Source organism: Oncorhynchus clarkii, chromosome 29 (assembly GCF_045791955.1).
Source record: "Oncorhynchus clarkii lewisi isolate Uvic-CL-2024 chromosome 29, UVic_Ocla_1.0, whole genome shotgun sequence".
Taxonomy (NCBI): domain Eukaryota; kingdom Metazoa; phylum Chordata; class Actinopteri; order Salmoniformes; family Salmonidae; genus Oncorhynchus; species Oncorhynchus clarkii.
In genome coordinates this window covers 26644606-26668575 of record NC_092175.1, presented here as the reverse complement: position 1 = coordinate 26668575, position 23970 = coordinate 26644606, and the positions used below count along the sequence as shown (strand labels likewise).

The 23970-nt window shown below is 41.4% G+C and overlaps 2 protein-coding genes across 6 annotated transcripts; one reads left to right on the top strand and one right to left on the bottom strand.

The window, feature by feature from the left end:
• Window positions 1–1599: 1599 nt before the first annotated feature.
• On the top strand, window positions 1600–7520 carry LOC139387869 (uncharacterized). 5 transcript variants are annotated; one of them, XM_071134173.1, is made up of 11 exons: window positions 1600–1708; window positions 2120–2164; window positions 2432–2467; window positions 2650–2682; window positions 2979–3002; window positions 3106–3138; window positions 3257–3292; window positions 3484–3510; window positions 3612–3629; window positions 3802–3849; window positions 7433–7520. In XM_071134173.1, the coding sequence occupies exons 1-11, from the start codon at window positions 1654–1656 to the stop codon at window positions 7453–7455; spliced, it is 378 nt and encodes a 125-aa protein (XP_070990274.1). In that variant the 5' UTR covers window positions 1600–1653; the 3' UTR covers window positions 7456–7520. The 5 variants fall into 5 exon arrangements, with proteins under 5 accessions (XP_070990274.1, XP_070990271.1, XP_070990270.1 ...); XM_071134170.1 differs by having other exon boundaries at window positions 2120–2173; window positions 3260–3292; XM_071134169.1 differs by having other exon boundaries at window positions 2120–2173.
• LOC139387868 (sodium-dependent phosphate transporter 1-B-like) lies at window positions 5446–23933 on the bottom strand. The gene is made up of 11 exons (XM_071134168.1): window positions 23549–23933; window positions 21568–22284; window positions 21266–21406; window positions 20118–20203; window positions 19730–19826; window positions 13782–13901; window positions 10852–11085; window positions 10149–10692; window positions 8116–8301; window positions 7869–7953; window positions 5446–7600 (listed from the first exon to the last, which is right to left on the bottom strand). The coding sequence occupies exons 2-11, from the start codon at window positions 21926–21928 to the stop codon at window positions 7439–7441; spliced, it is 2016 nt and encodes a 671-aa protein (XP_070990269.1). The 5' UTR covers window positions 21929–22284; window positions 23549–23933; the 3' UTR covers window positions 5446–7438.
• Window positions 23934–23970: the final 37 nt, after the last annotated feature.

Here is a 23970-nt window from a genome sequence, read left to right as displayed (position 1 = left end):
TCCTTCAGAAAATAATTGTCTTCTATTCTGGGAGGTAAATTACACATTTCTCTGTCATTTGTCTAGAATTAGTTTGAGAATAACCATAGTTGGTTCAGCCTTTCTAATGAACTTTTAGATGTTTTTAGGGTTTCTTTGTGATAATGTGTGATACTGTACAACCATAGTAGATAGTGCACTTTGTTAGAATGCTTTTACAGCAAAGTCCCTAATGTTTAGACATGTAAAAACGATATTTGATGGAAGAGGGAGAGTATTTTGAGACCAGCTGATTTGAATCCCAGAAGTTGGCACAGATCAAATGCAAGCGTTTGTAGACCATTTTGAAATTAGAATTTGTAATTGTGATATGTTTTATGCTCTATTTGACATAGTTTTCTATGGCTTTTCAGCTAAAATAAAATTACTTGAAATCACTGTTTCCTATCATATTAAAGAGCCAACACACTGAAGAGATGAATGTCATCTTTAATTATTCAATACATGCCCTGCCAGGCCCGAAGATGCAAATCGCCTCATGTTCTTCACAAACTGGACATTGAGAGCCCAAACCACATTTTTCTATTTGCAGATGAGGCCATTTGCTCTGTGACATTTGCAGTGCTAGGGAGTAGTTCCACTACATGTAATTCAACTACTAATTTAACTACATTTTGCCATAGCTTGGTGGTAGTTTAACTAAATTCAAAGCTTCGTAGTGTTTGTATTAGTTAACAAAGCCGTGTAGCTTGCTACTACAACTACCCACTAAATCTCAGGCTGTCACAGGTCGCACTAAACTGTTAACATCTGACTGCAGAGTTATGTGTTCATGCAGTCATGTTTCTTAACTTTGTAGTATATTACATTACAGATTAGACATGATCATTTGTCATGAGGTAGTTTTGATGTAGTGAGCTACTTTTTCAAAGTAACTTTAGTTAAACAAACTAGTATATTTTTATTAAGAGTAGCTTTGCTGTAGCTCAACTTCTTCAGTGTGAAGTAATTGGTAGCTTGGTAAACTATATTTTCAAAGTAGCTTTCCCAATACTGGACATTGGTCACTAAAAGCTGGGTCATATTGCTTGATAACACAGATGTGTCACTGTGAAAAAAAGTAGCAATGATACTGCAAGATATGACTGGGGGATTCAAATGTCATACAGATATCATTCACTTTTCCCAAACAAATTAGAATAAAAACGGAATGCTCTGTACCAAAATTGACATCATCAGGTCTGTGTGCACAATGGATGAATTGTCTCACTGAGGTGGTCTGTATCCCGCATCAGAACACAGCCTCAATGATACACAATAAAAATACAAAAATGTTATTCCAGAAAGGAAATTAGATTTTCTTTTGACAACATGGAGAGTGTCCGACCCCCCCCCCCCTTCCAAACACGCACCAGCACCCCAAATAAAGGGGCACCTGACAGAAGAGCCGACAATGGGTGGCATTCACACCCTGAATAATGACACGTCTGTGTTGTGGCCGGGATGTGCCACCCAGCTGCCCCTAGGTAGGGAGGGACAATGGTACCATAGCCGCCTGTCCATGCAAAGCATGTGATGAAAAAGAAAGTATAAATGGGCCAATGACCGACAAAAACACAATACCCAGTTTGGACTGACACTATAGCACCTTCTATAACCAACCAGGGAGCCAAGATGAGAGTCGGAGTGCCCATATTCCTCTTTTTGGCTGCAGCAGGATTCCACACTGGTATGAGAATTGTGTGGTCTATTTTCTCAATGTCATAATGTTTTAAACTTCTCCAATATATTTCTGTTTAAATATCAGTCAGCTGTGGCATTTGATGAAGCCCTGTACTGCTGATACTAGTTGCAATGCTGTTTCATGATGTATTGTGCGATGGTAATGTAAAGAAGGCCCTCAGTCTTTTTTATGTGATTGGCATTCAATTGAATCCTTATGTTTAATTGATAACATGCCAGAGGGAAATGTGAGTTGGCTGGTTATAATAGTAAAGAACAATAAGGCCCGCACACTCTTTATGCTCCCAATTCAGCGCTTTCTTTGGTGGTGGGGGGGGGGTTGGATATCATCACATCTATGTTGTGTTGTCTAATATTATAATCAAATTTGACATTAAATTGCTTCTGACATCCCCAGCTCTGACCGCATCCTTGGAATCGGCAGAAAAAGAAGACACATTTGGTGAGGAAGGTGAGAAAGACCATGATGGATGAAGATGATGATGTTGATGTTTTTGAGCGCAATGCCTCTCTGACAACGCATGAGATAAAATAAGATAAGATAGTACTTTATTAAATTTTATTGCGCCAGCCAATACGTACAGTACATGACCAGTAAATACACCATAAAAGCACAACACACAGACATTAAAAGCAGCACAGTATCAATAGACATAAAAAAAGTGTTTGTGTTAAAAGAAAACTCATGTCACTTTTTCACTTTTTCCAGTGGGGCTGGAGCAGCTAAGCGAACTGCAAAAGAGAGGTACAATGATCAATGTCTCAGAGACACTCATAGAAGAGCTTTTGCTCCACGCACAACTGCAATGACTTTGACTGAAATCTAGTTCAACTGGAGTTTTTTTAATCTACTCTGGGGCACTGATGGCTCATAGTGCTAAAGCTTGCATTAATCAACATCATTTATCTGCCTTTCTCTGTCCTCAGATCAGGAGGAGTTTGAAGCAGCTCAAATGAGTGGTAAGACACACAGTGACACAGGCAACGATTCTGGTTAATAACCTGTCTAGAATTGTCCCAGCAAATAATTTGTAATCATTTTAATTAACACAATGAAAGAACAATACCTTCCATATTGCCATCTAAAGATGATGCACACAGTGAGGATGTACAGTACTTTGGTAAGGGAATCCTAGCCTTCTAAAAACTAATTAGGGGACATTGTATTGTTTTTGCATTTGGCCCATTGATAGTGAAATAATACAATTTCACCTCTTGTTTTCCTTTAACAAATGTATTTTTTCTGTCTATGGTAGAGGCTGTTCAAGATGAAAATACTGGTAATCACTGAAGTCTGCTGTTGACAAGCATACGTATTAATCAACCATACGTTTTTGTAAATGTAGGCCTATTCATAATTTATTGAATGTATTTTGTTTACAGAGGAGGAGAATGACACTCAGGAAGAGGACATGAGTAAGAACAGATGGCACATATGACAACACTCACAGGAAAAGATTGGTTACTGACAGGCACGCGTTTTTTTCCATAGTTTGTTTAGATTACTTATAACTTTACTCGTGTCGTTTTCCAGCAGACAGAGACGGAAACGTTGAGGCAGACCAACATGGTAAGGAAAGGTTGCACGGACAGTGTTTAAAGACACCTGTAGATGGCAATAAAGTGTTAGAAGACCGACATGAGTGTTTGTTAGCGAGACATTCACTTGATGTTTGGTTCTTTAGTTATAACTATAAAAATATATATATTTTAGATTCATTCAGGTACATGTATAAGCCTAAGTTTCCTGTTCTCCAACAGAGTCTGAGTCTGATGAAGATGTAGATGGTGAGTAATTACCTCTGTCTTTTTCAAAATGTCTCATGTAATAACACATGCAGGACTTTTCCTAATACACCCTCACAACCTTGGGTTCTGTTTCCTTACAGGTATGAGGCAAAAGCGAGGTACGCATAGAACCTTCAGAGTCTCATGTTATCTCAAGTTACATTTCATAGAATCTTCTTCTCTGAGTAACACAAAATATCCAAAGAACATTTGAAACTCACATGAAACACAATACCAGCCATTCACTCACTGGTATACAATAATATGTTAACATCTTCTGTCCCTTCCCAGAACACCTTGAAGCCAACGTTGAAGAAGCAGATGAGACTACAAATCTAGGTAGGATATGAATATCTACTTGTTAGTAAATATTTTTGAACAACTGACAATGGTCTTGTTGACTCTGGTAGTAGATACATACACTACGTTATATAATATCCCCCTTTTTTTTCTCTTCACAAATGAGCTCGAGGACATAGCCAAAAACAGTGACAATTTCTTAATTTTACCTGGCTAGTATCCATCTTCCATAAAAATGTGTTTGCTCTAGCTGTTGTTGAAATTGTTGAACATTTACCATTGCTCATAAAATGTAAAGGTTCAGGTTCAGACAGCGTCCCAAGTGGGATGAAATCAAATGCAAAGGAAATGGCTTCATCAGGGCTTTCCCCTCAACATTTCCATCTGATAAAACGGGAATCTTACAATACACAATAAACGCATAACTTCCTTTACCACAGCTATATAACAGCAGCCAGGCACATCCTGGCAGTAAAAAAATGTTTTTATTACACCCATGAGAACAAGTAATGACATCTTTGTTGTTCCAAAAACTATGCTTTGTAGTGAGCATATCAACATAACATGTTGTTTATTAATCGTTTTATAGTTATTAACAAGCTAATTTTATAGACAGACAGCAAAAACACATTTTATGAACTATGCCAGTCGGAGTCCGCATAAAAATATGAATGTTATACACATGTTCAAGGTCAATAGTTATTTTTGAGTTGATGAGGAAAATCACATCATAGAGCTAGACATTATTGAGTTGACCTCATAACCAAAGCACTCCATGGAGAGACTTTGACCCAGACCATGGAGTCACTGATGTTAAACTAGTTGAACAGGACACTGGCAACGTGATTGATTGTTTGAATGCTGGCACCCTTGCTTTTAGTGTATCTAGGACAGACATCTAGGGCACTCCAAGACACCTGTCCCCAAATGCTTATCTGTGCTTGATTTATTCTGTATCATCTGCTGTGTCCTGGGTTATTTCTGGACCCGAAATACAGGCTAGGAAAGGAACGGCGTGAGTCAAGGCAGGCACATTTTTGACAAACTGTAGGACCAAGGTCAATAATCAAGGTCCTTATCTGCATGTTCAGCACTTCATCTTCTTAAGGCTCTGGATCTTGAACCCTGAAAACAAATTAATATTATGTTGTGTAATAATTTACAACTAGTTTCTAGATCACCGGGTTAACCTGAAAAATGCACTTCACTGGGCATAAAAGGGGCCCTTGTGTTATTGAATCAATGTTTTTCACAGTCTAAGCAACTCTGTGCTAGAATGGTTTTGAGACTCCTGCAGGGAGTAGGATACACTGTGTGTGTGTGTGTAATGCTCATAAAAACAAAGGAATCAATTCTCACTTTTTCTGCGTCACAGCTGAGGTAGAGTGAGCCTGCCGGAGGCATCATGTGAGGAGGCAGCACTTGCAAACCTACCCCCATCTTCTATTACAGAACCCGAAAAACATTGTGCAGCGAAAAAGTTAACCGTCAATAAAGAGAAATCTCTCCCCATTCTATTTCACTGCTGTGAGACTCCGTCCTTATGCAATAGGCCATTGAGGTTTATTTAGAATGTAATGGTTTGAAAAGTGAGTCTTTCAAAACATCTTGAATACATAAAATACAAAAACATGATAGCTTTCCATTTTTATTTATTTTTTCCTCCAAATGTATTCTGTCTGTGCATAACAAACCAGTATTTTCTTTGGTGCCTTAAAAAAAAAAAAAAAAACTATTAAGGCAACTATAACTCTAAATGAGTTTAGTAGTGCAGCAGCTCAGTACCGCAACTCTTGGTGGCATCACAGCAGCAATGCATGCCCCCCTCTTTCCAACAGAGCATCTGGGCAAGGTCCACACACACACACACACCACCCAGGTCAAAAACATCCACCAGGTTCAGGGTAGTAACCTGATGTCTCTCACACTAACCTCATCAACCACACATAAAACATAGCTGTGAGAGGGTGGCAAGAGCAACCTGATGTGCTGGCAAGTACACATTCCACAGACCAACAGTACAGGCAAATTACAATTCTGCAGCTAAATTGCGAAACAGACTACAGAAGGCTTGAGCAGAACTAACGCATTACACCATCTAGTTTGATGCAATCAAGTTTAAACAGGAAATCTAAGGACCTCATTTAAGTGTCTCTCCCCACATTTACCAACATTCCATTTATTCAGATTTACCTTGTTTTCAGGTAAAAGGTCTGCCATCACCATCAATAACACCAAAGCAGACCCAGAATAGATACTTATGGTACTAGATATTTTTCTTGCAGCAAAACAATTAGGAAAAGGTTGAGAAATTAAACTTTTTACAATGATCCCATTAAAAAAACAATTGTCTTTATCAACCTGCCAGATTAAAAATAGACTGTACTGTTTGACAATTTATAAACATGTCGTGAAGACATTTTAGCCATTTTCCCAATTAAATAATGATGTCCCAAAAGCCAGGGTGGTGGGAGCTCAACTTTGTAAGGTGAGAGGTCAGGTCGCCTAGTATCACCATCTATGCTCAAAACAAAAGCATTATGGTAACTGGATAGACAAAGGGGTCTAATCCACAACCAGGTGTTGTGTTGTTGACCTACAATGACGAAGGGATGGATTTGCCTGTCAAATGCAGCCTCTACTCAGTCTGGTTTCCTGTTGAGCAGGTTTCAGTTAAATGAGGTTGCCTGACACTGCATAACATTTGTAATTTCTTTAGAATAACTTTCACAAGAACCATATAGTGAAAGTACAGAAAACCTGAGGGATCATTGTAACAAGTTGAGAAAGCGGAGGGGAAGCTGAGAGAATTAGCTCTGAGGGGCGTGCACATCATTTCCTGTACTTATCTACAGACCAAGGGCTCTGTAGAATGGCTGAGTAACAGTCAAACTCAGGTCATTCAGCAAATGGCAAGGGGAAAACTGAAACTCCCCATGCACATAAGGAAAAACAAGGCAACCAGTTCCAAGTACACACAATTATTAAAATTGTTGAGTGACAAGACAAACACATTCTCTTGACAATGGCATTTAAAAGGTAGAGAAAGAACACCAATAAGCTCACTTTCAACCTAAAAATATACTGTTTATTCTAAGTTACTCTGAGCATGTGTTATGTATGACAGGCGAAATAGAAGCGTCACTAAAGGCTAATACTGCGTTGTAATTGTTGTTTTGTCATCCAAACTTGTAAAATAAGATTATAAAAACAGGAACATGGTATATGTACATAATTACACGGTAAAAAAAATTAAGTAGTGGAGTATAGGAAAAAAATTTAAACTTGATTTGATTAGCTATTTTTACAAGATCATGAGCATTGAAAAAGAAATTCTGCCAAGTCAGGAAAAAAAACAAACAAAAATGTTCCCATTGGAAGTGATCTGGCGCATAAACAAACACAATCATAACTTAAGGTTGGAAATTATGCAGCCAAGAACCACAGGCCCATTTCACAACGTCCGGTTTTTTCCTTTTACCACATCTTTTATGCATTTCCCTCCTTCGGTGTGTTGGCATGGGGTTAGCAGGCTACATCCACCTTCCAACCCCTTCTCTCTCTCCCCCCCCCCCCATCACGAGTGGGCACTTGTTCTCTCCTCCCCTGTTATGGGGTGCAGGCAGCCCTAGGCTTCCAGGATGACGTAGGTGAAGAGGGCCATGATGGCAGCGCTGATCAGGCCTGAAATGGGCACAGTAACAAACCAGGCCACAAAGATGTTCCGGAACAGACGCCAGTCCACACCCTTCCTGGAGCGCAGCCAGCCAACCGCTACCACAGAGCCCACCTGGCAACACAGACCTTTGTTAACCAATTAGAATCCATGACCCATTAAGAAGAAATGGTCAACACTCCCCTAACAGTAGCAGACTGGATTCAGTTTTTAATCTTGGTTTGAGTGTTAAAAAAAAGAAAAAAAGAAGTGGAAATTAGAACCAGTTTGAACCACCAAATTCAGACATCCTGTTTACTGCTCCCTGCCTCTCACATTACTAAGGCATACTCCCCTTCATGTCTCTGCATCAGACCACAGTGTCTGAGTCTGAACAGCTTACCTTACAGTGGGTGGTGGAGACAGGCAAGCCAATGTTGGAGGCAACCACAACGGTCAGGGCTGAGGCAAGTTCAATGCTGAAACCACTGAAGGGAAAGAAAACCAGGCTTGAGTCACCAGATGGTTCTGCCCGTGTATGTGTCTAATTTCACAGATAGTATGAAGTCTCATGTCTGTATGGAATGTTATGCTATAAGGGTGCCATTTGAATGTTTGATTTAGTCAGTTCTGTGATGTCTGGCACATACCTGGAGGGAGTGATGGGGGTGAGGTCCTTGCCCATGGTCTGGATAACCCTGCGACCCCACACCCAGAGACCAAGGCAGATGCCAACTCCTCCATACAACAGCAGCCAGATGGGTGTCGGGGCGCTGGAGTTAACTGAACCACTATTGTAAACCAGCCACAGAGCTACCAAAGGACCAATGGCATTGCTGCAGGAGAAAAAAAAAGAGACTGGGTTACTAAAATATTAAATCAGGTACAAAAAGTCCCTCTACATGAACATACAGAGGCAGCAACCCTATTGCTAGTCCAGAAATATAAATATATATATATATATATATATATATATATATATATATATATATATATACACACATACATATATACACACATACATACATACATATACACAGTGCCTTGCGAAAGTATTTGGCCCCCTTGAACTTTGCGACCTTTTGCCACATTTCAGGCTTTAAACATAAAGATATAAAACTGTATTTTTTTTGTGAAGAATCAACAACAAGTGGGACACAATCATGAAGTGGAACGACATTTATTGGATATTTCAAACTTTTTTAACAAATCAAAAACTGAAAAATTGGGCGTGCAAAATTATTCAGCCCCTTTACTTTCAGTGCAGCAAACTCTCCAGAAGTTCAGTGAGGATCTCTGAATGATCCAATGTTGACCTAAATGACTAATGATAAATACAATCCACCTGTGTGTAATCAAGTCTCCGTATAAATGCACCTGCACTGTGATAGTCTCAGGGGTCCGTTAAAAGCGCAGAGAGCATCATGAAGAACAAGGAACACACCAGGCAGGTCCGAGATACTGTTGTGAAGAAGTTTAAAGCCGGATTTGGATACAAAAAGATTTCCCAAGCTTTAAACATCCCAAGGAGCACTGTGCAAGCGATAATATTGAAATGGAAGGAGTATCAGACCACTGGCCGTCCCTCTAAACTTTCAGCTCATACAAGGAGAAGACTGATCAGAGATGCAGCCAAGAGGCCCATGATCACTCTTGATGAACTGCAGAGATCTACAGCTGAGGTGGGAGACTCTGTCCATAGGACAACAATCAGTCGTATATTGCACAAATCTGGCCTTTATGGAAGAGTGGCAAGAAGAAAGCCATTTCTTAAAGATATCCATAAAAAGTGTTGTTTAAAGTTTGCCACAAGCCACCTGGGAGACACACCAAACATGTGGAAGAAGGTGCTCTGGTCAGATGAAACCAAAATTGAACTTTTTGGCAACAATGCAAAACGTTATGTTTGGCGTAAAAGCAACACAGCTCATCACCCTGAACACACCATCCCCACTGTCAAACATGGTGGTGGCAGCATCATGGTTTGGGCCTGCTTTTCTTCAGCAGGGACAGGGAAGATGGTTAAAATTGATGGGAAGATGGATGGAGCCAAATACAGGACCATTCTGGAAGAAAACCTGATGGAGTCTGCAAAAGACCTGAGACTGGGACGGAGATTTGTCTTCCAACAAGACAATGATCCAAAACATAAAGCAAAATCTACAATGGAATGGTTCAAAAATAAACATATCCAGGTGTTAGAATGGCCAAGTCAAAGTCCAGACCTGAATCCAATCGAGAATCTGTGGAAAGAACTGAAAACTGCTGTTCACAAATGCTCTCCAGCCAACCTCACTGAGCTCGAGCTGTTTTGCAAGGAGGAATGGGAAAAAATGTCAGTCTCTCGATGTGCAAAACTGATAGAGGCATACCCCAAGCAACTTACAGCTGTAATCGCAGCAAAAGGTGGCGCTACAAAGTATTAACTTAAGGGGGCTGAATAATTTTGCACGCCCAATTTTTCAGTTTTTGATTTGTTAAAAAAGTTTGAAATATCCAATAAATGTTGTTCCACTTCATGATTGTGTCCCACTTGTTGTTGATTCTTCACAAAAAATACAGTTTTATATCTTTATGTTTGAAGCCTGAAATGTGGCAAAAGGTCGCAAAGTTCAAGGGGGCCGAATACTTTCGCAAGGCACTGTATATATAACTATTCATCCAAGATGGAACATCTCCCTACCTGACGTCGTTGCCTCCATGGGCAAAGGAGCCGAAGCAGGCAGTGAGGATCTGGAGAAACCTGAAGAGTTCAGAGACCTCAGGGCGGTCCCGGTCATGCCTATCCTCCTCCAGAGAGCTGCGGCTGCTGCCAGCATCTTCCTCTCCCATCTCCAGAGTCACCTCTGCTTCCACCAGGCCCTCAGGAGCCCCGTGCTCAGCCACAGCGTTGCAGTAGCTGGTGTAGCTGTCCATGCGTACACGCTTCTTCTTCTCCTCTGTACCTTTGTCCTCGCTGGCGTGGAACTCGCCCTCTTTGGGCCGGAAGTCCCCGTGCATGCCGATGATGGCCATGGTGTAAGAGGTGTAGCTGTTGTTGCGGCGGATGGGTCTGTCGCCAGTCTCGCCCATGCAGTCGCCTACCTTGGCAAGGTGGAGCTTGTGCAGCAGGTCCTTGTAGAGGCCAGAGTCCTTGTGTACAGTGTGGTACTGGCTGTAACCGTTGCTGGGGACGTGGGCTGGGCCGTTGCTGAACTGCACATCATTACTGAACTGCACTTTTTGGACTGAATAAAAATATGTAAAAGTCAGGAACAGTGCAAGCAAGCTCTGTAGTCAGTGAGTCATGGAAAATGAATTACTTAATATTTACAGATTTCTTTTATTTTTATCCAATTTTCTCACTTTACCAAGACAGCCATAACCTCCCCATGACTCACACTTACCATTCTCAGACTCCTTGCCTTCCTTATTGTCACCATCATCAGAATCTCCAATGTCAAAGGTCACCCTGCGCTCCTCTTGGGGAAGCTGGGAGGGGGAGTCTGGGTCAACAGGGGAGGGGGGTGAAGGGGGCTCCTCAGGGACAGGTTTCAGGATGGTACAGGGTACAGGTTCCTCCCTCAGCTCCCTCTTATCCATCAGAGGGCTCTCAGAGGGGCTGGAAGACTTGATTTTTCCTGGAGGGGAACAAGGTGGAATTAGACTGCCTGGGCCAAGTCCAAACACGGTACAGTAAGGGAACATGAGATGGCACTAGGGATGTGCATCTTCCCCTTTCAAGACGATTTGATACATGGGCTCCGATACAGGAACGGTAAATTTTAAACAATAATTTTGGACTGATTTTGTCAAGAGCGAAACCTCTCGCAACATCCACTCAGACCAAATCAAAGTTTGTCACATGCACCGAATACATTTTTCCTTACAGGCCCTAACCAGTGCGATTTTAAGTAAAAAATAAAAATTTGATAAGTAAAGAAATAAAAACAGTAAAAAGACAGTGAAAAATAACAGTAGTGAGGCCATGTACAGGCACTGGTTAGTCAGGCAAATTGAGGTATAATGTACATGTAGGTATGGTTAAAGTGACTATGCATATGAACAGTGTCCGAGCTGGAAAAAACAGGCGCAGTGATTATGGCCATTGTAGTTAATTACCACATTTACGCGCTGAACTAGGTTGAATATTTGTTTAATGAAAACTACAACTCTTCAGCCCAGCGTACGACATAATTCAATAGGAGTCAAGAACTATTTGATTTCTCTGGAGAAACAGCACGTTGGGCTCACAAAAACAAACTAAATGGAATTCAAGTGAGTGAACAGACATTGATTATAAAAAAATGAACATGTTTCCCTCAGCACCATGAAATTATCAATTTCCCCCTGTATATTAAAAAAACAAAACACCATATGCAGAGATTGGATTTACACAAACTACCAAAATTATTGCTGATGGTGAACCTGAACAGTCTAAATTAAATCTATTGTAAGCAGGTATAGCCAGATGAGTAGTCTCCGGTAGCTTACTTCTATTCCAGTAAAACAATTCAACAGCGTATAGATAACAAAAAAAAAAATTGCCACTCAACTAAAGCTCAATATCACACAGGCCATTTTAGTGTTTGAATGCTGAAGGTGACATGCAGATGTGGAATACCAGGAACAGGCTGCCTACCTTGCATTAGTAAGCGTGCGAAGCTGGGCGCAGTCTGACTAGGCTACTGATGGTCCCTAGGGTTGTTCGGCATGCAAAATGATTTGTCGATCAATGACTGTCAACAGTTATATGCTTAGCTCGTCACCGAAGGAGAGGATGCATCAGTTGTCACAAAAGATTAGTTATTTTCAAAAGGTAGGGGGAAAAAAAGTAATATGAGCAACAAAAATGTGAATTGTAACTTGGGTATACATTTTCTGACCGATGCATGCTACATTTGGAACGGTTTGGGGTCCACGGACTGATGCAGTTGTATCTTAAAAGGTTTGAACCGGGGACCAATACATCCCTAAAGAGCACGTATGGTTCTTATACGCCTCAGCATTTAAGGTTCACATTGGAATTGCATAACCAGGGCTAATTTCACTACACCTGCAATAACATCTGCTAAATAGGTGTATATGACCAATAAAATTTGACAATGACGTGTTTATATTTACATTGTGCTACCGACTAAAACCTTCACAGGTAGGCCTATGTAGATAAGGTCTGAGATGTAATGTATCATGCATTACTTTATGGCTTCAGACCAAATCAGATACTCAATGCAAACATATGGCCACTGTGTGGTCATCTGATCATTTGTCTGCTACCTAGCCAGTTAACCTGATTGCATCAGCAAAACTTTCCCAGAGACGCTAGCCGTTTATTTGACTAGAGCCACGGCAGTCGAGTCACCCGCACAGTCTTAACCCTGTGATGCAGTGCTAACATCGCGTCAATGCCTTAAGTCAACCCATGGCTATTCTAGTCAAGGAGGTAAAGGCCCATTAGTGGATCGCTATGATCCAATTAGGCTGCCTCTGTCTGATGGACTAGAACCATCCCAGACAGTTCATTCATGGTCAGCCAGATTGACCTCAGCATCCCATGCATTTCCCCTTTCACAAGATGCACCATTGGCCATTTATAGTTAAGTTAAGATAAAGGGAGGCTATTTAAGAAAGGGTTTTTAACTTAAAATCCTGGCTTTCAGAACATCATGTGACACGATTGACTTGCACTATTAATAGAAGGGTCTACTTTTGACCAGCACAACTATCCGCCTGCATTTTAAGCTCATTATCAATTTAAAGCAGATTAGTATAAAACAGTCTGACCTTGGAACCCAAAAAATGACAACTTCTAAGACAAGTCACCACACAGAATTCATGTGTAAAAGATACAAATATCTGCTGCCCTGAATGAATTTGCTGGATTAAACAATAGGCATGAATGAGAGGCCAGACACGTGCGGTATTAAAAGGAACATTTCAGTTTGTCTACTTAATCTCCAGCACCACCCCAACATGTGTAAATAGCACATGGTTTGTATAAAAAGGACAGAAAGGTAAGCGTTTCCAATGACATCAAGCAATTAGATAATTAGTAGGCAATGCCTACCCATAATTGGTTAAATATCTAACTTTTATTCCACCATATTTTTTTTTAAACTAAAAAAACAAGCCATTTTCACACAGTATATGTTAATGTTGGGGTCACCCTGGAGATGAAAATGTAGTTGAAAAATTGTGAAATTTCCCTTGAATCCCTGACACTTGTTCAGTGCCTAATGCAATGCATCAATCTAACTACACTCAAAACTTATTTACCAAAATAAAACAATTTATAACAAGGGTGCCAAAACAAAAGAAAAACAATATTGAGACTTACGTTCAATCTTCTTCTTGAGACGTGGGCAAACAATGAACCAGACCAACAGGGCGGTAAGCACACCACAGGTCAAAGAGATGAGCAGTGTGCCCCACCATGGGACCTTGTCAAATCCAAGCACTGGAGTAACAGAAGGGGAAACGGAGAGAGGAAAGATAGTTTTGAAAAACAAGTCAGCAGGCACTACCTTCCTAAAGAATAAGAAAACAGTTGGCATTGTGACTAAATAGTCTATCTGGATCCACATCTATAAGTGGTAGAACTACAAAAGCCTGTTCTTATGTTTACATTACAAAATATTTCTAAATTATACGTTGAGTCCAGAGAAAAAAAACTATTTAAACGTAGACGGTGAAATGCTAGAATGATCAATTGGAAGCAAATTCTTCGATTAATTGCACATGGTCATATTTCCAGGGAAAAATTAAGTACTACCTCAAACACATACACCACCACTAGCTACAAGGATGAACCACAGCAAGTAGCAAAATATCCCAGTCAAATATGGTGTGTGTGCCCATAGAACAGTTACGCAATGCCGCATGGACGAGAGCATGTGAATGACAAGGGATGTCGCTGCGACCCAAATGGACCCCGGCCTCCAACTACACATGGACAGTGAGTGATTGCCTTAGAAGGCTAGATGAGAGGACTTGGGGAGGAGAGAAAAAAAATGAGGCCTTCAAATGTACTTTAACAGTGTCCGCTGGAGCATAAAGGGCATCGGGTGCCAAGCCTGCAGTAGTGTGTGTGAGGTTGTCAACGTAGTCTTGTGCATGCTGTTGGCAGGGAGAAGGACCATTACAGATCCCCCTTGGGGAACAGCCGCCAGCGACATGTTGGAGAGTTAGCAACATGGTCAGAGTAAAAAAAAACAAGTGCTGCGTGAAAATGCAAGTTGACCTTGACCACGCGTAATATAAATAAATAACTCTAGACTGGGATTTGAACAACAAACAAAAGGAAATGAAGGCCAAGGCCCAGAGACAACAGTGAGTCTGTGTTGGTTACAGGGCAGAGTGTGCCATGCGCTCTCCTGTGTAGTCTACTGACCCACCCTCACATTCGGTGAGAGAAGACCACAGGCCGTGGCACATTAGCAATGTGTATTTAGTTACGCAACAAACTCACCCCCCTCCAGGAAGAGGGAACGAGATGGGGGTGATATAATTTCTCTTTCACGAACGGCTGAGGCTTCTTTCATTAGACTAGTCTCGAATGGCTGGCTGTGGGACAGCCCAAAACAGGTGCGGCCGGTAGACATTTGTTGGGGGGGGGGGGGGGGGGGGGGGGGGGGGGGGGGCTGGTGCCAAATTAAGAGTGGCCAAAAAGTGGCCCCCAAAGAGGAGAGAATGGGGTCTGTATTATTCAATATGTGCAGAAGAACATTTCCATGTTGATGGCCTTTTGTGAATCACGTCGCCAGAGAATTTATTTATTTATTTTTAAAAGCACCAACCCAGTCATTTTAAAACTGAGCCACACAAAGGGGCGTCCACACCACAGCTTACGCAGTGGGATGAATTAGGGCTCAGGAAGTGGAATTTAACCACGTCTGCGTTCCAAACCCCTCCCTTGTAACCTCTGCATCCCGTGGCCTACTTTACACAATAACATGGTTTGTTGTCATTTTCCAGCAGCGGTTCAGCCCCATCCCTCATGGCAGCAACAGTTAAATAACCATTTATGACTCATTGTATATTTGGGCTGGTGGCTTTGGCCAATTATCCTCTTCATTGTCCCTGTCTGTGTCACTCCTACAAACTAGTTGAATAAACCAAAATGTTGACAGACTGAAAAAAGTAACAATGAAGATACTGTTGAAGGTTTTGCACTCAGCTTTTCCTAACTGCACGAAGATAAAAAGTTGGCTACGCAAACTATTTCAGCGGCACTAACTTACTGTTGCTTGCCTATTAGGGTCTAATTAAGCTACAAGGCCTGAGAGGGTGTGGTATACTGGGCATATACCACAAATCCCCAAGGTGTCGTATTGCTATTATAAACTGGTTAAAAACGGAATTAGAAGAGTAAAAAATAAAAATGCCATACCCCTGATATGGTCTGATACAGCACAACTTTCAGCCAATCAGCATTCAGGGCTCGAACCACCCAGTTTATAATTAGTAATTTGAAGTACCATACACACCACGTGTATTCTGAATCACAGCTCAGTTTAATAAACACCTTCTCTGCTTCTCCACTGTTATCCGCATTTCTATTTGACTGATTTTTGTGTGTCCCCTAAGCAACCAAGCCACCAGCCGTTTGTTTTTCAAAGGGGAACCGAAGCAGAAAATGTACATTCCAGCTAACGCATACTGAAATGCAGGGACATGGGGGGTGTCCACTGGATCACTCTTTTTTTTTTTATGGATGTTGTTTGAAAGTACACAGTTGGTAGTGAAAGACAGGCAGGTTATGCAAGTGAAGAAATACATTAGATTTCTGTAACAAGACCAGTATTTGCTTGGTTCCAAAAACAAATGTAGTCAAAATGTTGACATGGTCATATACATTAATGACTTCGACTTTTCCTCTGTTGGCGAAGCTTTTCAATCTATGGTCCTTCTACAGGGATCATCAACTAGATTCAGACGCACTCTAATTAGCAGACTACAAATTGACCGCAAGAAGCCCAAACAGATAATTTGACAAACACTTCAAAACCTTCCTCAGATTTGTATACGATCACACGTCGCTATTATGCCTAGCTATACTTCGGAACAGATTTCCAAAATCCAAGTCACTTGTAGCGGATGTGGTGGGTTTTTTAAAGTCTTATGTACAACAATACACTTATGTAAAATACACAAATTTTGCACAGAAAACATGGGGCACAAATAAGTTATCCACGGGACGGATCGCAAGTTGGGAAACCTTGCGTTACAGCACAGCTTCTGAATGACTGACTAGAACTTCGCTAAAATGAGGAGTCAGGGTGATTAAAGTCTCTCCTCAAAATGATCCTCTCTTGACCTATTGCCAGAGTTACTCACTTTTCACTAGTTCTAACTGGAGTCTCTGGCACTAGGATTGGCTATATTGTGTATAGGAAAGTCATGTTACATTGTTTGTGCCTTTACACCCCCATGTTAAAGTAAAACCAGAGGAACATGTGGTTCTAAAACAGGAGACCAAATGTACAGTTCTGTTTTGACTCCGCCCCCCTCAATCACCCATTGAATTTAACACGGGCTGTATTAGACTAGCAGACAAGGTCCACTACACTGTTTTACAACTTGGGGTAGAAATGCAGCAAAAAATATATATATATTTTTGGTGTTAACCATTACTTATCCTGCGATTACAGTGGTTCCGCCAAGGACAAAATATTTAATAAGAGCACACAGCTGAAATGTGTTCTGAAATAGTATAACCCACTTAGATACATTGCACCGGAATGATCTGTGCAAAAAATAAAAATGGGGGAAAGAGACTAATCATGGACTCCGGTCTTATTTTGAATTCTTAAATTCAGCCACTGGCATTTTTAAAGTATTCAGACCCCTTGACTTTTTCCACAATGTTACATTACAGCCTTAATCTAAAATGGATTTAATTGTTTTGTTTCACTTCCCATCAAATCGACACAACACCCCATAATGACAAAGCAAAAACAGGTTTAGAAATTGTTGCATAAAAAAAATCTGAAATATCACATTTACATAAGTATTTAGAACCTTTACTCAGTACTTTGTTGAAGCACCTTTGACAGCGATTACAGACTTGAGTCTTTTTGGGTATAACGCTACAAGCTTGGCACCCCTGTATTTTTCTCCCATTCCTCTCTGGAGATCCTCAAGCTCTGTCAGGATGAAAGAGGAGCGTCGCTGCACAGCTATTTTCAGGTCTCGCCAGATGTTCGATGGGGTTCGAGTCTGGCCGGGCCACTCATGGACATTGAGACTTGTCCCGAAGCCACTCCTGCATTGTCTTGGCTGTGTGCTTAGGGTCGTTGTCCTGTTGGAAGGTGAACCTTCGCCCCAGTCGGAGGTCCTGAGCAGGTTGTCATCAAGGCTCTCTCTGTACTTTGCTCCGTTCACCTTTCCCTTGACCCGGACTAGTCTCCCATTCCCTGCTGCTGAAAAACATCCCCACAGCATGATGCTGCCACCAGGCTTCACCATAGGGATGGTGCCAGGCTTCCTCCAGACGTGACGCTTGGCATTCAGGCCAAAGAGTTCAATCTTGGTTTCAACAGACCAGAGAATCTTGTTTCACATGGTCAGTCCTTTAGGCGCCATTTGGCAAACTCTAAGCGGGCTGTCATGTGCCTTTTACCGAGGAGTGGTTTCAATCTGGCCACTTTTTCATAAAGGCCTAATTGGTGGAGTGCTGCAGAGAACCTTCCAGTAGAACAACCATCTCCAGAGGAACCCTGGAGCTCTGTCAGAGTGACCATAGTGTTTTTGGTCACCTCCCTAACAAAACCCACCCCCCCATCTGATCGCTCAGTTTGGCCGGGCGGCCAGCTCTAGGAAGAGTCTTGGTGGTTCCAAACTTATTCCATTTAAGAATGATGGCAGCGATTGTGTTCTTGGAGACCTTCAATGCTGCAGAAATGTTTTGGTATCCTTCCCCAGATCTGTGCCTACACAATCATGTCTCGGAGCTCTACAGACAATACCTTCAACATCATGGCTTGGTTTTTGCTCTGACATGCTCTGTCAACTGTGGGACCTTATATAGACAGCTGTGTGCCTTTCCAAATCATGTCCAATCAACTTAATTTACCACAGGTGGACTCCAATCAAGTTGCAGAAACACATCAAGGACGATCAATGGAAACAGTATGCACCTGAGCTCAATTTCAAGTCATAGCAAAGGGTCTGAATACTTATGTAAATAAGGTATCTTTAAAAAAATGTTTCAATAAATCAGCTAACATTTCAAACAAAAAAATAAAAAAATAAAAACTTTTCGCTTTGTCATTATGAGGGATTGTGTGTAGATTGGTGAGGGGGAAAAACGATTTAAACCCTTTTAGAATAAGGCTGTAACATAACAAAATGTGGAAAAATTGAACGGATCTGAATACTTTCCGAATGCATTGTATAACATGAGGAAGTGACTGACCAGGGGTGGCTAAAGATCAGGATTAGCCTCGTAATAAGCTGGCTCCAGTTACAGGCAGTGGCCAGAGTCTAAAAGTGTGCCAGTACGTGTAAGGATACACGTCCTCCTCAGTGTGTGCGATTACAGTAGGCCAACATGTCAGTATGTAATAGCTGGATCTACTATTAAATCACTCTCTGATCTCTTCTCAGTTGTGTGGGAATTCATTGAACAGCAGGATTCCTGGAATGCAATCGCTGTTTGGAACTTCATGTGAGGTACCCCAGACTAAAATGTCCCCACGTAGGTGTGACTGACATAACAGTAGAGTATGTGACTGATTGCATGTGGTCTCCTCTGAGTGTGCATTTATACACAGTGCATACTCTGGCCTATAGCCTTCATTTAATGGCCCAGGCCAGTTGACTTCTTGAACTGTTCGGTCCTGTAGGTAGAAGAAAACAAAAAGGAGCAAAGGTTGCTCATTTAATAAGAGTTGCAAAACCTAAAAAGTGAACAATATAGCAGACCTAAACATTTGCAGTGCTCTCAATGACACTACTGAGAATCAAAAGACTGCCAATGGCCGAGTTAACTTCCATTTTTCCTCCTCCGTGTGGGAAAGGGACAGACATTGAAGTAAGAGAAACCTATTTCCAGCTCTGTTGTGCAGTGCTCCTCTCTGCAATTTCATTCTGTTATGACCCACACCACACTCAAGAAAAGTGCCAAAACACAACAGGTTAAAATAAACAGGCCTTCTCTGAGAACAGTAAACAGTTTGGAAAAAGTGTGGGGATCCGGTTGGCTGGCTGAGGGAGCAGTTTATTTTAGTCCGTGGCTGCAGGCAGGCATGCAAGGTGAAGGCAGAGTGTGCCAACGATACTCACTTGGAGCTCCAGTGAAGATGATGGAGAACAGGTTGATCATCATGGTGACAGCATAGAAGACAGGCAGGGCCTTCAGACCGTTGGGCACGGGGTCTTTCTGCAAGGAGACAAACAGAACAGTCAGAAACACTATGCTCTCTATTGTAATGTCAGGTTACATTTGATGGCAGAAAAGGGTTGTAGGTAAATTTGATATGAATTGATGGCCCGTGAGATTACATGGAGAGTGACACTTCTTTCCAAAGAACAAGGAATGGCTTTATTCTAATGACCTGGCTTGGGACATCATTTAAGGTCTGGCACATAGCCAACAACAATTTCCAACAGGAAGCTTCATACAATTTGTAAGGACATCTAGATTTAGATAAGTGAATTTTACTCAGCTTACCTTGTGCAAGATGAACATACGTACAAAGTAGAAAAGGACACCTGACATGATGCCAGACAGAAGGGGGGAGAGGAACCAGGAGACAACTGCGGAGATTAGAACAATTAGCATTGCACCATGCTCTCAGAAAGAACACCAGACACTAGCACCGAGCGATTAGGGTTTTAAACGTTAAATGCATTATGAAACTAAAGAGATTTTTAAAGGGAATTCCAGAGCCAAAAGAGTGAACATTCAATTGCTATAACTTAGAAAATATTCCATTATCTCTGTCAGGTCCACATTGGGTAGACAGCAGTAAAAATATTACTATGAAATAACAATATTGCTTGTAATTATTTCATTTTTAACTGGTACTGTTTATATAGCTCCATTCTTGTGTACTTTATTTTATTCCTCGTGTTTGTTACTATTAATTTTTTTTAACTGCATTGTTGAGAAGGTTCATAAGCAAGCATTTCACTGTAAAATGGCACACTAATACATATGTTCATTCCTTAATTAAAGTAATCATCTCAGCTTAGGCTGGAGCAACCAGCAAGACATTGTCATCACTGCTCCACATACGATACAGACTTTAGTCATCCTATTTAGCAAGGCTAGCATGCCTAAGTATGCTGCAGAGCAGTCTGACATTCATTTGACTAGTTTTTCAAAATTTAGAAGGCATACTTTGCGAACTGTCTATCCACCTCTCATCATTGTGTACATTCCTCTCTCATGCGGTCTGTGTGTATCCAACCTAACGTAGCAGGCGCCTCTGAGCCAGAAAGAACAGGTGCACAATGGTCATTGTCGTAAATTATCACGTTTCTGTGCTGAAATAGGTGCAATATTTGCTTAGTGAAAACTACAACTCCCTCAGCCCACTGTCCAACATAGTTCTTGACTTCTTTCGTGAAGGATTTGATTTCTTTAGCGAGAAACGGCACCTTGGGCTCACAAAAAACTAAATAAAAAATGGACTTGGTCAATTATTTAACTGAAACAAAACTACATTTTGGTTAATCGCTCAGCACAACCAGCCACTGGCATTACTTGTACAAACAACATGTCTGACTGGAAAACATGCGACATAACGCAGCCGTCTATTGTACTTAGACAATGACGTCAAAGTAAGCTGTGGATAACGGAAGCTGCGGACTCACCAATCCGGAGGAGTTCCAGCCACCTGACCCCCTGTTGACCTCTGGCCACCAGAGAGAAGCCAATGGTAGCACCCACAATGCAGTGGGTACCTGAGATCGGCAGCTTGAGAAAAGAGGCCACCAACTGCCATACCGCAGAACCTGAGAATCAGCATAAAAGGCCAAATTGACAACTTGAACAGGGAGCGACAAAGCATTGTTTCAACATTACATACAAGTAAAATCATACAAGAAATCCAGATGGCATAAAACCCATGTTCTTACATACAAATGTATTACAATACCCTTTTTGTAACACTCACCAAACATGGCACTGACAGAGCCAGCCATCAGCACGTGCTCAGAGCCGTTGTACATGCCAACATCGATGATGCCCTTGCGGATGGTCTCGCTGACCTTGGCTCCCAGAAGCACAGAGCCAACGGTCTCAAAGATAGTGGCCAGGATGCAGGCCTGCCGCAAGGTGACCACTCCAGAGCCCACTGCCGTGCCAAACGAGTTCGCCACATCATTGGCCCCCACAGAAAAGGCTAGGATGAAGGCGATGATAAAGCCAACTATGAGGAGCCACATGTAGTCTGTCAGTGGTCCACCAGTGACCTGGGCCATTATCCCTAGTGTGGTGGCCGTCAGGGTGAGGGTGGCGAAAGTTGTCGAAACCATTGTGCGTGATTGATTTCTCTAAAGATTGATTTGCTTCACAATATAAGGGAATGTATATGAAAATAGATGTGATGTTCGCAAACAGCAAAATTAAATGAGGTATCAATGTGTGTATACAGTAACTTCTCTTCCAAGACCCTAACCCGTAGGGGTTTGAGGGTTAACTAAACTCACTGGGTGTAGCCTATGAGTTGTCCCTGACTGAACATAAATAAATTATGGTGAAGTAAAGTGTGGGCGTATTGCTATCCTGTAATTTTACTATCTTTGTTAGGGTTTCTTTGGCTCTGGGCTATCATGCAGACTAAACGGTCACCCATTGTTCAACAGTCAATGTAGGTGAATGGCAGAACATCCTGAAAGACAACAGTTGGAGAAAGTCTTAGTTATGTAAACACTTCCAATCGAAAACAAAATTAGTTCTTCCAACTTTAGCACATCAGTGTGCCTCAGAACACATCCATTCATGACTATACAATAGGAGTCAGAGACCTGCTGCTGGTCAATTTATGATAGGCAAATCCTACAACGTAACTAGGGTTCAACTCTCGTGAAAAAAAAGCATAACTTAACTACTCCACGCTTGGTTAACACTTTAGCAAAACTACTCAAAATAGCAGTCTGACCATGTCCTCCCTTTTATAGAAATTAAAAAGGGTGGCCAGGCCATTTAATTGTGGGAATTTCAGTATGAAAACAAAAATATATTTTTTAAACGTCAACCCTTGCTCTGTCAAGCATAAATACAACTACCTAGTTAGCAAACTATGCTACTTTACGACACTGAGCCAACTTCCTTCCCATAATCATGTCTCGCTGTGCAATGACAATGGTTACCGTACAGACTGGCTTGCCTGACAAGATAAGCCAATAAAGGAAGCCATTTTGGGGATGCACTCGTAGGAAGAGAATCACCAAAGCTAACTTTAGCGAGATCACATAACATAAATTGCCAACGTAACGTAGCAGAACATTGATATACGACGATGCAATACACACACACAAGTTTGCTAGATATACATTTAACATGGTTAACAGTCATCCAAAGTTTGCCAGCTACCGAGAAATCTAACGTTAAACGACGCATATCACGTGTCATTCATTCAATCTTGACTTGCACTAGCAACACGACCCATGTCTAACGTTAGCTAGCCATCCACATTGATGTGTCTATGCGCTAGTTCACACATGTAATAGTCAATACGTGCCATATAAGTCATGCTAGCTAGCCATATTAACAAGCCATGCTTCGTAATCGCTATATATTGTTAGCGTCGCTGCGTTAATAATTCTAATGAATGATATTAGCTTTGCTAGCCAAGCTAGTAACGTTACGGCTAACAACTAGTCAGCGCTTGCTATCTGATTTCATAATCATCACGATGTAACGTTAGCCAACGTACTGTCAATGTGATGGAACTATTCCCATAGTAATATAGACATTTTGTTAACGTTAGTTATAGGGATGTTTATCATGTACTAACTAGTAAGTTACCTAGTAATAAGTCTGTCAAAGTACTTAATACGAGCAAACGTTAGTTACAAATTGAAACCGCACTGTTTTACAAACGTAACCAATAACAATTTGTGAATTTGAAAATAATGACAAGTTTAACTTACCACACGTCGCACAAGTAGTCAATGATGAAAAGGAAGACTAACAAATATATAACCAGCGCGCGGGATCATGAAATATACAGTCACTGGAAACGATTAGTTTGAACTTTAACAAATTTAGCTAGCTTTGGAAAGCTAAATAACCATATGAACGTAGCTACTCTTTCCGTTTAGTTATATTCCTATAAATTCAGCGTAAAAACCAGGCGCATCAGCTCTTGATAGTTCCGGTAAAAGCTAGTTTTGATTGAGTCACGAGCCGGTGCTTGTCTTTATGGAGAATCAGAGGGTGGTGCTTTGGTTACACCCTTTATGCCCATACTGGATATACCTGTCAATCATCGAGCTACAACGTATCCTTGTTATTCATTGATGACAATTTTCACTACTTGGTTGTGTGTGGCTCTTCATGGCACATTCCCACA

Bases quoted from the DNA above. Each gene is read 5' to 3' on its own strand.
- LOC139387869 (XM_071134169.1), top strand. From the start codon at position 1,654: ATGAGAGTCGGAGTGCCCATATTCCTCTTTTTGGCTGCAGCAGGATTC. The intron at 3,003-3,105 runs GTAATCACTGAA...TTTTGTTTACAG, and splicing joins TGTTCAAGATGAAAATACTG to AGGAGGAGAATGACACTCAG. The intron at 3,293-3,483 runs GTAAGGAAAGGT...GTTCTCCAACAG, and splicing joins CGTTGAGGCAGACCAACATG to AGTCTGAGTCTGATGAAGAT.
- LOC139387868 (XM_071134168.1), bottom strand. From the start codon at position 21,928: ATGGTTTCGACAACTTTCGCCACCCTCACCCTGACGGCCACCACACTA. The intron at 21,407-21,567 runs GTGAGTGTTACA...GCTGATTCTCAG, and splicing joins CTCTGTCAGTGCCATGTTTG to GTTCTGCGGTATGGCAGTTG. The intron at 7,601-7,868 runs GTAAGCTGTTCA...CTGTGTTGCCAG, and splicing joins TCTCCACCACCCACTGTAAG to GTGGGCTCTGTGGTAGCGGT.